Source organism: Cryptosporidium ryanae (assembly GCF_009792415.1).
Source record: "Cryptosporidium ryanae isolate 45019 chromosome Unknown contig_33, whole genome shotgun sequence".
NCBI classification, from domain to species: Eukaryota; Apicomplexa; class Conoidasida; order Eucoccidiorida; family Cryptosporidiidae; genus Cryptosporidium; species Cryptosporidium ryanae.
In genome coordinates, this window is record NW_027125532.1 from 103,068 (window position 1) to 116,087 (window position 13,020).

At 34.4% G+C, this 13,020-nt stretch overlaps 7 protein-coding genes across 7 annotated transcripts; 3 read left to right on the top strand and 4 right to left on the bottom strand.

The window, feature by feature from the left end:
- Positions 1 to 752: 752 nt before the first annotated feature.
- On the top strand, positions 753 to 1,868 carry FG386_002148 (uncharacterized protein; the record flags this gene model as incomplete). Its single annotated transcript, XM_067341496.1, has 1 exon — positions 753 to 1,868. One exon carries the CDS (start codon positions 753 to 755, stop codon positions 1,866 to 1,868), a length of 1,116 nt encoding a protein of 371 aa, XP_067197582.1.
- Positions 1,869 to 2,219: 351 nt separating this feature from the next.
- FG386_002150 (RRM and RGG RNA binding repeats protein) lies at positions 2,220 to 3,824 on the bottom strand (the record flags this gene model as incomplete). Its single annotated transcript, XM_067341498.1, has 1 exon — positions 2,220 to 3,824. One exon carries the CDS (start codon positions 3,822 to 3,824, stop codon positions 2,220 to 2,222), a length of 1,605 nt encoding a protein of 534 aa, XP_067197584.1.
- A 1,129-nt stretch (positions 3,825 to 4,953) lies between these two features.
- FG386_002151 (uncharacterized protein) lies at positions 4,954 to 5,295 on the bottom strand (the record flags this gene model as incomplete). Its single annotated transcript, XM_067341499.1, has 1 exon — positions 4,954 to 5,295. One exon carries the CDS (start codon positions 5,293 to 5,295, stop codon positions 4,954 to 4,956), a length of 342 nt encoding a protein of 113 aa, XP_067197585.1.
- A 328-nt stretch (positions 5,296 to 5,623) lies between these two features.
- FG386_002152 (secreted hydrolase superfamily) lies at positions 5,624 to 7,003 on the top strand (the record flags this gene model as incomplete). The annotated part of the gene is made up of 1 exon (XM_067341500.1): positions 5,624 to 7,003. The coding sequence occupies one exon, from the start codon at positions 5,624 to 5,626 to the stop codon at positions 7,001 to 7,003; it is 1,380 nt and encodes a 459-aa protein (XP_067197586.1).
- Positions 7,004 to 7,212: 209 nt separating this feature from the next.
- FG386_002153 (caltractin (centrin)-like) lies at positions 7,213 to 7,986 on the bottom strand (the record flags this gene model as incomplete). The annotated part of the gene is made up of 1 exon (XM_067341501.1): positions 7,213 to 7,986. One exon carries the CDS (start codon positions 7,984 to 7,986, stop codon positions 7,213 to 7,215), a length of 774 nt encoding a protein of 257 aa, XP_067197587.1.
- Positions 7,987 to 8,528: 542 nt separating this feature from the next.
- Positions 8,529 to 10,304, top strand: FG386_002154 (uncharacterized protein; the record flags this gene model as incomplete). The annotated part of the gene is made up of 1 exon (XM_067341502.1): positions 8,529 to 10,304. The coding sequence occupies one exon, from the start codon at positions 8,529 to 8,531 to the stop codon at positions 10,302 to 10,304; it is 1,776 nt and encodes a 591-aa protein (XP_067197588.1).
- A 307-nt stretch (positions 10,305 to 10,611) lies between these two features.
- FG386_002155 (PRP43 involved in spliceosome disassembly mRNA splicing) lies at positions 10,612 to 12,771 on the bottom strand (the record flags this gene model as incomplete). The annotated part of the gene is made up of 1 exon (XM_067341503.1): positions 10,612 to 12,771. One exon carries the CDS (start codon positions 12,769 to 12,771, stop codon positions 10,612 to 10,614), a length of 2,160 nt encoding a protein of 719 aa, XP_067197589.1.
- Between the last annotated feature and the right edge of the window lie 249 nt (positions 12,772 to 13,020).

Genomic DNA, 13,020 nt, shown 5'->3' on the forward strand with positions numbered 1-13,020 from the left:
AACAGAAAAGAACAAAGAAAACAAGTGTTCATAATAGGCTTTATTAATCTTTTCATCTAGGTCTATTGTATTTATTATTGTGAATATTAAACACTTGGATATAGGGAGAGACGAATTGCAGCGCTTCTAGCAGTGGAATTTTGCTATTTACTCTTCGTCTAATAGAAACTCATTTATTTACGCATTTAAAAGGGAGTGTGCATATGCAATATTAAACTAAGAGAATGAGAAATTAATAATGAAAACTGCATAAATCCGATTTTTTTATGAAAGCAAGAAGTACATATTAATGTAGAGCTTAAAAGAAACTCGGAAAAATATTGGTACAAGATAAATAGGAGTAAATGCATAAGAATGATTAAAAAAGTTGTGCTCACACTATTTGATTTTGTGAAAGCATTTTTTTTATCTTTCAGAAACTTTGTTGTTCCGTGTAAGTTTGTGTTACGGGAGAAGTGAGTAAAATTACATTGCTTGAGGTTTTTTCTTAAACACTATTTCCTTTCTTTCTAAACACACTTCGACTTAATACATTGAATAATCTCAAGTTTAATTGTGTTTGCTTCTTTTCTTATTTAATTTTAAATTAACTGTTTATTTTATATTTGGAAGACGGGTCCTTCGGAAAGTCTGAAGAAGCAAGAAAAGCAGAAAATTTTGCATTCTTAGTAAAGCTATTAATATGGATGCCTCTCTATTTAATTCTTGGTTTATTAATATACATATTTGCACAAACGGGATGGTTTGTTTCAATGTTGGCATCCACAGGAATACAACCTTATTTCGAGGCTCCGTCAATAGTATTGTGCCCATTGTCTCCTGAAGAAAATAGTTTCAACTACGATAATAACAATATAGAATCAAATGATAGTAACTTGGAAACCGATTCTGTTGGTGACTTAGGCCACTTTTTAGGTAATGATTCCCAATATTTTATTGCGTTACGCAGTCAAGGAGTGCTTGGGTATAGAAAGATTCCTGCTAGACATTGTGGTAATGCCTGTCTTTGTTTTGATACAAATATAGGTGATTTCACAACACTAAATAACCAAGAACTAGCTAAACATCCTATAGAGGGTTCATATATAATGAAAACGAGTAGAGTGAAAAGTGGGAATCAAAGTATAGACGAACTAAGTTTATCAGGAAGAGCTGATATAGATTACCTAGAGCTCTGGATATTTCACAAGCATTTAAATCCAAAAAGAAACATTGTTAAAGTGGGTTTATACGGGAGCAACTTATCAGAATCCCATACATATTTTCCGAAAAAAGTAACATGGCACATTATGAAATTAGGAGATGTTACGCTATTTTTACTTAGATTAATTAGAATACGTCTAGAAGAATTTAGTTTATACCAAATAATGAATATAATATTATTCATTATCCCTAAAAGGTTTAAAAAACAAGAAGAAAGTTATTATATGTACAATATTCATTCTGGTCACTTTTTAAATAATGTTAACAACATGAATATAATACATGCTATTGAACAAATTAAACTTTCAACAAAAGAAAACATTGATTTCAATGATTCAGATCCTGTAACTGTTCTGCACTTGGAGGCATCGAGTAAATTTATTAAGGAAGTTTACAAAATTGGTCAATCTATGTCTATAGCTGCTTTTATTGGTTGTTTAGTTATATTGATTCTTCTTGTAAATAACGTTGGTGTATTTTACTTATGTTTTAAAAGAAGAAGTGTTATTGACGAGGAAACAAAACAAGAAATAAAGCCAAAATTAAGCGTTTCTGGTCCCGTTAAGGCAATTTCTTGTTACCTTTTGTCAGAAAACCACACTGACGAGTGCGGTAATTCGAATATGGTAAAAAGCAGCAACAAAAGACTTAAAAAAAAATGTTAATGATATGTATAATTTCATTTTTTCTCATTCATGTTTAAAGTCTTAACTTATTAATCCTTTCATTTAAAATAGAAAAATGTATTTTACCAAAAATAGTCTAGAAGCAAAGGTAGTAGTAAATAATTAATTATTACCTAAATCCAAAAGACAAATGAGAACTAGAATTTTACGGTGTTAATTCATATTTTTATCTAATAATTAAAATGTAACTTATTTTAACTACATACTTTTGTATATTATATTGTTTACAAGAATTAACAATACCTTTTGTTCTGTATATAATATTAGTAATCATGATCGGAAAAATTGATTTATGGTCCTTGTTTTCAAAGTTGTATTAGTTGATAATATTTAATCGCCCAATGCTGCAAATCTATTCCTTGTTTCGATTCCATTTTTCATGACCTCTTTTTGTCCAGATTTACTGTTTTTATTTCCAGAAATTGGTCCTTTCCCATTTTCTGGACTATTTCCACTAGAAGCCCCCCCTTTTGAGGATGAATTAAAGTGCTTTCCGCCATGATAATTTCTTCCTTTTCTTGAGTCTCCAGATTCTACATTACGTGAAGATTGGTCCTCCTTTGAAATGCTTGTATTAGAAATTCCACCGCCACTTCTACCTCCTCCCTTTTGGCCCTTCAATTGTGCTCCTCCACTTTCAGATGAGCCTTTTCCTAACTTACTTTTATCTTTACTTGTATTGGAATCATGTTTTTTAGTAGAGTTAGAGGGTCCAGGTCCACCACCTGAATTTTTTCCATTTACTTTTGAGACACTTGCGAAATTGTTATCATTAATGTCTGCATTTCCCGAGTTGTTATTGGTTGCATTATTTCCTAAATTGCTGCTTCCCTTCCCTCCAAAGTCACTGCCTCTTACACTTTCATTACCCCCTTTTAAGTCACTAACTCCAGAATTATTGCCACTGTTGTTATTCTGACTGTGGCAGTTACTGTTACTGTTGTGGTTATGATTCGCATTGTTGTTATTTCCTTTTCCTCCTTTTCCAGTTATAGGAGTTACATTGGGACCACCTTTCCCTAACTCTGTATGTAAATTACTGTTTGATCCTTCATTGTCTTTGGGACGAGAAGACTTTGAATTGGGTGATTTAGTGGCAGATTTGTTGTCTTCGTTATTTGAAGAAGATAAAAGCTTTCCTCCTGTGGATGAATTTGAGGAAGTAGATAATGATGTAGTCGTATTAGAATTATTGTTGTTATTCACTCTTCTAACAATAGAAAAGTCTGGCGATAAATCTCTATTAGAGTAACCAAATGATTTAGAATTGTTTCCTCCCCTTGTGAAGTTCAAATTAGCATTATTATGAGATCCTTTATTGTTACTTCCACTTCTAAAGTTTGATGACCTGTCATCCAACTTCACACCCTTTGAATGAGGGATGTGGTTAATGCGAATATTTCTAGATCCAATGCAGGACCCATCTAATTCACAAATTGTATTTGAAAAATCGGAAAAATTGCTAAATTCAATAGTAGCTACTCCTTCATTAATTCCATTTCTCATTGGAAGTTTAATTTTAATGTTTGTTATACCATTCTTTCTAAAGAACTCTTGTATTTCTTTTAGTTGCAAGTTGTAATCTAAGTTAGATACCTTAACCACATATGGCGGATCCTTCTGTAAGTTAGAAACCTGTTTAGCTTGACTATTTCCGCCCCTATTCCCAGTTTGTTTCCTTTTACCTCCTGAATTATTATTATTATTATTATTATTACTAATAGAGCTATTGCCACCAGATCCTGTTGTGGTAGCTGTGTTAGACGCAGGCACTGTACTGGTACTTAAAGACAACGTTGTAGAAAAACCTTTGTTTTGATAAGAGTTGTATGTCTGTTGCATTCTCTCTTCAGGAAGAGACATGTCTAGATCGTCATCGTCATCCTCAACATCTGCCCAGCGTGTCGTTCGTGATCTACATAATCCATTCTCCATTTACTCACCCGTTAAATAAAATATAAAAATTAATCAATAAGTTTTATTAAAAAGTGAAAGAACGTTATCTTTATTATTTTTATGTATTTAAATTGTTACAGATTATAGTGTTAAATAACATACAACTTTATTAATTTGTTTTCTTTTTTCTACAGATTTTGGACAGTCTCTAATAATATAAAAAATCAAATACTTAGTTAAATTACAAATATCAATCCACTATTTGTTGTATATTTACTTAAGGAATGACGCTCATATAATTTATCTGTGCTTATACTGTTATTCTATATATATATATATATATATATATATATTATCCCCAATATAACTATATGTTATTTACAATAGTAGTGTTTGTAAATTTGTTTAGTAGAACCTCAAAAAACAAAAAAAAAGTAGTCTAACCCCTTCAATAAGAATGGTCTTGAAAATTCCTATTTAAATTATACCCTATTCTCCTGTTTTTAGTGAAAACCAGTCCCAAACTATACGCCGTCCAGGCACTCGAAGAGTTATTACTCAACTTTTCCAGCTCTATATTATGAAAATGGATATAAATATATGCAGTTAAATATTTAAGAAATTGCACCTTTGTTTTTCAGTTTGTTTTTTTCTCGTTCATTACTTGGCTCAAGTTTCCATAAACCACTTTTAGAGGCGCGCCCCAAATGGTACCTTTGTTGGCGCGAAATCTTAAATATCTATATTTTAAAGTGTTTGAGTAAATATGTCAAAAAGGACATGTCGCAAAAAAGTTGAAAATTAAATACACATTTAAAAAAAGAGTAGGTGAAGCTCATGAGGCTTTTATTTAGTGGTACTGAAATGTATGTGTTTCACTTTCATATATATGTGAAGCTCGGTATAAGGAAAAATAGTTAGGACAGCAATGTGTGAAATGCTAATTAAAAAATACGAACAATTCAAAAAGTAAATATGACTGATTATAATATTAGGGACTTATAGTTAAGCATATTTTTTAATTAAAAAAGAAAAATTAAGTGTGATATTTTCGTGTATGTTCCGGAAGTTCAAGTCACTAAAGCGAAAAGGCAATACATATATTTATATACAGATATATAAAACTTTATAAATACAAAGCGCTGTTTTGTGAATCTAATTTATTTAGCTATTTTTTAACCTTAATTACTTTCTGTTTTAAATTCTTGTTCGAATCTCTTCCCCCACCACCAGCACCATTATTTTTCGCTTCACTTTGTTTAGTCTTAGGTTTAGCCTTCCCCTTAGATTCATGATTATTAGAAACATATTTTAATTCACTCTCGCCTAATAAATACACGTTTTGTTTTTGTTGTGCTTGGGTTATCTTTGACTCGGCATTGACATTATTTTCCTCAACTTTTAACACTTTTTCCGGCTTTTCTTGAATTAAATCTGGTATAACTGCCTGAAATTCAGGACCAATTCTAATTTGTGAGTTTTTATCTTTCATCCATCTTCCTTGACTCATTTCCAATATTCAAGTTTACAGAAATCAACAAATTAAAAAATCATGGGCGCCATGTTGTCATCAAAATAATAAAAATAACCAAAAACAAAATTGACTTAGGCAAGAGTAGAAAAAACTAATTTTTTTTGTATATTCTGCTTAAAAGATATATATAGTTGCCTTACGTTTGTAATTTATAACTATAAATATATTTATGACACTTTTGTCAAGTTTATAGGGGTTGATAGCATACATATAACAAAGAAAGTAAAAGTGGGAAAGGAAAACCGAGTATCAATATAACGTCTTAGTTTTCAGCGAAATAGATATATAAAATAATGAAGATAACATGTATAGATGGAGTACTATATTAGCATTGCTATTCATTCTTAGTTTTGTATCAACATTTCCAGTACATTGTTTCAGACCATGGAGTGCTCAAACCCCATACCCAAGTGAATTATTTAGACCAGAATTAGTTAGAAAAGTACTAAAAGAGGTGCTTCCAGAAGATACAGATAAATCAAAATTTGAATACTATGTTAGTTTATGGACAGTTTATCCACATACTTTGATTACAGAGGAATTACCAGATATATTTCCTCATGAAACATCGCTTTTAATACACAATAAATTAATAAATTCAATGTTCACAAAGGGAGAATTCGAGGATTATGACCCAACAAAGTGCTACGTATTAGTGTTGAGTGGAGGTTCAAACAGAGGAGCTTGGGAAGTAGCAGCATTGAGAGGCTTAGTTACACGTTATAAAGAAGAAGGTAAAATTGTAGATTGGGACATAATATCTGGGGTAAGTGTAGGAGCGATAGGAGCATATAGTTCGCTGTATCAGAATTCAGTTTACGAGTGGACAAATGAACTTTGGGATTACTGGTGGTCTGCTCAACAGGAAATATTATCTGATTGTCAGCTACCATTAAAAAAGAATATAGGAAGTTGGCTTCAAATGTTACTTAAAAAAATGATTGATCCAGATGCAGTATTTCAATATTTATGTGGTGTGGAGGCTCCAAGAAAAATATTGAAGAAAAGATTCGCAACTAACAAGAGGAATAACTCAAAATCAGTTACTATTACAGCCACTAGAATAGAAGACGGCCTTCCTAGAACGTGGTATGGATGGAATAGCACGGATGACGAATTAATAAACGCAGTTTTTGCCAGTTTGGCTTATCCACTTGTTTACAGACCAGTTTATGTTTCTGGTAGTTATTATATGGATGGAGGAATAAGAGGAAATGCAAATCTTATCGACCCAATTAGACATTGCATGGAATTTAAAAATGTTACTGCGGACAGAGTTGTCGTTGATTACATAGAAACACAACCAATCAAACCGAGGTGGATTTGGTTTCCTTCAGAAATGAATATAAGAGATCACATTAACAGAGCCTTTGATATTCTCCATTTTAATGTGAGGGGTATTTCTAAACTTAAAGAGGCTATGGAAATGTTTCCTCAGACTTATTTTCGTCATTATCTCACACCTACTACATGGAGTGATTTTGAATTCTGGCCTTCACTCGGTTTAGATGTTTCTGATCGTCCAAAAATGATTCAAATGATGAAAATGGGTCTCTCAATAGGTGTTAAAGCCGGTTTTATAAACAAAACACAAATATTGAGTTGCAACAGAACAGTAATTAGAACAGATTCAGTTTTGAATTTGCCACCTTTAAACAACACTAGAAACTTGTTTAATGTTTAATCGATTAATTTGTTAATTTTAAGTAGATACATATGACCAAGTTCAATATTATACACTAATTCGGCTTGATTTATATGTATAAAACCGGATACTATATTAGTTTTATATTTTATATACTATAACTAGTTATTTATGATTTATTCTATTTTCAAATATTATACTTATTTTCTGTGAGAAAAAAAGAAGAGATTTGTAATTTATAATATCAATTAAATATTGATTCCTGCATCATTTCCATGACAATACTGAAATACCTTATAAAAATCCTCAAAATCTAAAAATCCATCATTATCTCTATCTATGTGTTTAATCATCAATGATAGTTCTTCATCTGTGAATACTAGATCTCTAATACCACCAGAGTCACTTGTACTTTTCATATTCAGATTATGTGATTCACGGGAAACTTGAGATATTAATGCTTTTAAATTTCTTAAACCAACTTTTCCTGTCTTATTCGTGTCGAATAAAGAAAATATTCTTCTCACATATTCGATAGATACAGGGGATTCATCTCCTAGATCCTCTTCATGATTAACCCCAAAATAACTCTCCACCCCACTTTCTTTTCTATATAATGAATATTTTCCATTTTCACTCCTGGCCGTTCCATAAAAAGCACCTATTCCAAATTTTTTTTGTGTCTCCATTAAATAACTTATAATAGAACAAAAATCCTCAAAATCTAAAATTCTATCCCCATCAATAATTCCTCCAATCAAAGAAGATCCAGATGATGACGATGGTAAATAAGATGAATTAACACCTCCTCTTGTAGTTGAGTTTATGCTTAGTCCAAGAGAGTTATCTAAACAAGAAGAAATCACCAACTTAATCTCTTCTTTATTTACCTCAAATCCAAGAGCTCTTAAAGCTGACTTAAATTCCCTTAAATCCAATTGCCCATCCTGATCCATATCAAAAACTTCAAATACACACAAAGCATCCTCTCTTTGTTCTTTGCTCAACTCCCCCGAACTCATTGTGTAATTCCATAATAAAGGTATATTAAATACAATATTCCTATCTGTATGTATCCTAGATCAACTTAGTCATTAGAACTAACAGAAATATACGTGTGACAAACGCGTGTTGTTAGTCTAATATACAAGTTAGTAATTCATTATTTTTGGCGGGAGATATACCATGTACTTAATTTTTTATGAAGATTTGTAATAACCAAGAATTAAATTTGAATGTATTGTAAAGGGAAAAGTCCATAAAATAGTGCACATTTCAAAATAACCAACAAATTGGCATTCGTGAATCGCCTTGATACAATTTAATACCAGTTATACTGACATTTACTATTTATATTTTAGGCTCCAAGCACTTTTTTGAGGGTATCGAACATTAACATCCTTTTATATACAATAGCGCTTTTGCCGCCTTGTGAAGATTTGCTTTCCCCACTGGACGTGAATTTTTAAAGGCAGGAGAAAATTTGGAATAGGTCCAATAAAAATAGAGAGGAGAATAATAAGGTCAGAAATAAGGATATCTACTTTAGACAGCGAATTCTTAGATGGCGGAGGTCATCGGAACTTTTGACACTGGTCATACAGGTCCAGTACATGATACCCAGTTGGATTACTATGGCCGTAGATTAGCAACAGCATCTTCGGATCACACAATAAGGATATTTGATGTTTCAACAGACCAACCAACGTTTTTAGCGGAGTTGAGGGGACATGAAGGACCGGTTTGGCAGGTTTGTTGGGCACATCCAACTTTCGGCAGTGTTTTGGTTTCTTGTTCTTATGATAAAAGAGTGTTAGTCTGGAAGGAAACTCAGAGATCTAGATGGGAAATTGTTTATTCCTGTGAAGACTTTTCTTCATCAATTAACAGTGTTTCTTGGTGTCCTTGGGATTATGGACTTCAATTTGCTTGTGCAGTGGCAGACGGTTCAATAGCTGTTTGTTCTTATAACTCAGAGACAAGAAGCTGGACAAAAAAACAGGCCTTCGGCCACCCGAATGGAGCAAACTCTGTGTCATGGGCCCCTGCTTCCAACTCTATTGGAGCATCAGTAGGCGTGACCTCTAGCCAACCTATAAGGCTTGTCTCTGGTGGTTGCGATAATCAGATTAGGATTTGGAAACAAGATCCTCAGACCAAAGAACTTTCAGAAATCGGACAAACATTGGATATTGTTCATTCAGAATGGGTAAGAGATGTTGTATGGAGACCTTCTGTTGATTTACTGGCAGAAACCATTGCTTCCTGCGGAGATGATAAGATTGTAGTAATTTGGACTCAAGACGCAGATGGACAAGGGTGGCACAGTAGTCAAATTTTGAATTTTAATGAACCTGTTTGGAGGCTCTCTTGGAGTGTTACTGGTACGGTGCTTGCTACCTCTAGTGGGGAGGATACTGTTACCCTTTTCAGAGAAAACTCTGATGGAAAATGGGAGATTTTAACTAATATATCTAACAATGAACAATTTGGTAGTGACATTATTCCTGGAGAACCGATTGGTGGACCTAAAACTCAACAAATTTTAGAAGATATAAATCCCAATTCAAATATTGATACTTCTATTTCAAACTTTCCGGGAACAAACAACAAAGTTATGCAAGAACAGATGAATGATTCATCTTATTTTTCTGGATTCCAAAGACAGTCTGAATTGCCAAACAGCCGACAAATTCCAGCCCAGTCTTCTATCCCAGCTCCCTTATCATCCTCTACTCCACCTCCAGTTCAACCTTCACCTGTTCAAACAACTATGCATCCGAATTTTGGTATTGGAGTCGGTAACCAGTTTGGAGGTACGGAAAGAAATTCCTTGGTTTCTTCCGCCATTTCTCCGCCACCACTCTGTCCACCATCACTTCCTTCAATGCAAAACAGTCCAGGATTGTCTGGGACTGTTCAGACGCAATCCCCTCTAGGACCCCCGAAGCCTCTTAACATTCCACCCCCACCACCACCCCCACAAACTAGAGTTGGAGGATTTACATCTAGTTCTGGAGTATCGGACTCGATATCTCCCACATCTATAATGCAACAATCTCCTCTTCTTCCCTCTGTTGCCTCTCCACCAGGGATTCCTCCAACGAGAACGTCAATCCCGTCCTCTAACTCTGGAACTAGTGGAATGTTTGGTACCTCTTCATTACCACCACCACCGCCTCCGTCTTGGGATCAAAAATTACCCGGTGGTGCCACTCAAAACCGTTCAAGTATAGGTGATGCCGCACTACATGGAACTCTTCCACCACCACCACCGCCACCTCCTCCTCCTCCTCCTCCTCCTCCTCCTCCACCACCTCCTCCTCCTGGTCTCAAGTAGTTATTGGGACGGTGAATAATTTTGGAAGTGAGCTCTGGCATTTGGCCTGGAATTGCAGAACTAATTCAAAATCCACGAATAAATACGCAAGTAGGCTTGATCTTGAACGGAAGATAGGAAAGAATCAAATTTTAGATAGAAATTAAGAACTAAACGAAAAGGCTATAACAATATTAATTGTTTATGTATCTACTTTCCTACAAACTATAGTATAATATTGTGTTATACGCTCCAAATACATATTGTTCATGAGATGAGTAAACCATCCTATAAATTTCGCGGTATTTCATATAATTCACTCTAGCTCTTAATGAAAATTGTTTATCTGCATTAGTTTGTTTTTAGAGTCAGAGGGTGGAAACTCCTCGAGGTTGTAGTACTTCTTTGAACTCTCAAAAAGCCACTCTCCTCTAATCCTCGTCGCTGTTCTAATAAAGTTTCTGGATGTAAGGACAAACTCATTGTAAACCACCCACTCAGGTTTTGAATCTAGTATACAGCTTGGGTGTAAGTGCACGACTTGGTTGTCTCGTACAGTTGTGTAGTGGCCCGCCCTGTGGAGGCATGCAACCTGCATAAAAAAGCCGCGTGTTATGGCCTTTCTTATGCTAATACTTAACTTAGGACAATCAAGAATAGCATAGATATCTGGTGACGACAATTCTTGGATATATTTACCGTTTGCAGAGACGGTATTAAGGTGGTGTTTCTCATATGTTTTCAAAAGTTGTTTTCTAATATTATCAGCTGAAACAAGAGATCTGAAGTTAAGGAAATTATCCTTGCAAAACTTTTTGGCTGCAGTTTCCCCTCCTTCGAAAAGAGTTTTTTTAAAAACATTGAACACATTTAGAAGCGTTAAATGATCGCCATCTGGGTGAATAAATGCGGCTTTGGCTTTGTCTGCCTCTCTTGATTTTTCTCTTGGTCGTTGAAATACAGCAGGGACAGAAAGCATACAGGTAATACTGAGTATCTGTGATGTGCATTCATGTTCAGATGATAATATCAACATCCTGGAAATTTGTGGATCAATTGGAAACTCTGTCATTAATTTACCTGTGTGTGTTAATTCACCTTCATCATCCATAGCTTCAAGATAGTACAGTTGTTCCAATGCTCTCATTAATGTTTCTGGAGCAGGGGGATCCATGAAATCAAAGTGAACCAAGTCGCTTATTCCAAGACTTTTTAGCGTAAGAACAACTGAGCTAAGGTTGCTTCTTAGTATCTCTGGATGTGTTTGATCAATCAACTCCTTTTTGAATGATTCCTCTGTGTATAGTCTGAAACATTTTCCCTCCCTAGTTCTTCCTGCTCTACCGGCTCTTTGTTTTGCAGATGCTTTTGAAATGGGGGAAACCAAAAGGGATTCAACTCTCGTTCTTGGATTATAAACCTTTTGTTTTGAGAATCCCGGATCAACGACATAAACAACACCATCAATAGTCACACTTGTTTCTGCTATATTTGTACTTATGACTAGTTTTCTTCCAGTTGGACCCCCTGTATATTTTGGACCTGGAGCAGGTTCAAATATTTTTTGTTGTTTGCTTGGTGGCAAGGAAGAGTATAAAGGAATGACAACAAGCTCCCCAAACTCTTGTTGCAACGGAGAACTTAAGAATTCAATCCTGCTTTTTGCCTGTTCTATTTCTTCCTCACCTGTCAGAAAAAGCAATATATCTCCCGGACCCTCTTCACGATGAATTCTTATTACTGCTTCTATAGAAGCTTCCAAATAGTCTTTAACTGCTTTTTCACAATATTTAATCTCAACTGGAAACATTCTTCCAGGTATACTGAAAACAGGAGCATCATCAAAATAATTTTGAAATTTTGTTGACTTCAGTGTCGCACTCATTATAACTACTCTAAGTGGAGACTTAGACTCTAAGCTTCTTTTCTTTAGTATTTCCTTTAAAAATCCCATTAGTATATCTGTAGATATCGTCCTTTCATGAGCCTCATCTAACATTATTACACCGTATTGCGACAAATAGTTGTCAAACATCGCTTCCCTCAATAACATACCGTCAGTTAAGTACTTAAGTCTTGTTTTATCGCAGCTTTTATCCTCAAATCTAATTGTATATCCTACTGCTTCCCCCAAGCTAACGTCCATTTCTTCAGATACCCTTTGAGCTACGCTTATTGCCGCTACCCTTCTTGGTTGAGTGCACGCTATTTTCATATCACACCCTATTCCAGATTGTAATACAAATTGAGGACATTGAGTCGTCTTTCCACTGCCAGTTTCACCAACAAGTATCACAACAGGATTCCTTTTAACTAGCTTGCAAAATGAACTCCTCTCATTCCAAGCAGGCAGCGACTTTCTGAACTTTCTTAATTCAAAATATCTATTGCTGTATGGTTTATCATTATTCCACGGATTTAATTTAATCTCACTATTCCTCGTTTTCTCATCCTCAGAAACCTTCTGTCTCTTCCTAGACTCTGACATTGTTTAAGTTATCTCCTTTCTATTTGAAATAAACCCTACTGCATTCAAAAATTAATTCCATTTCTATTCTTGTCAAAAGAGGACCACAAAGCCCAGACCTGTATAAACCCTCTTATTTTAGTACCTTTTTACCCAAATTGTTTCTAAGGCCAAAGCCCGGTCAAGAGTTTAAAACACCGTTTGAAACTCTGTCTGTGTTTCGTTTTTTACGAGTTGTTGTTTTACTATTTAAATATTTGTATCGGTCTA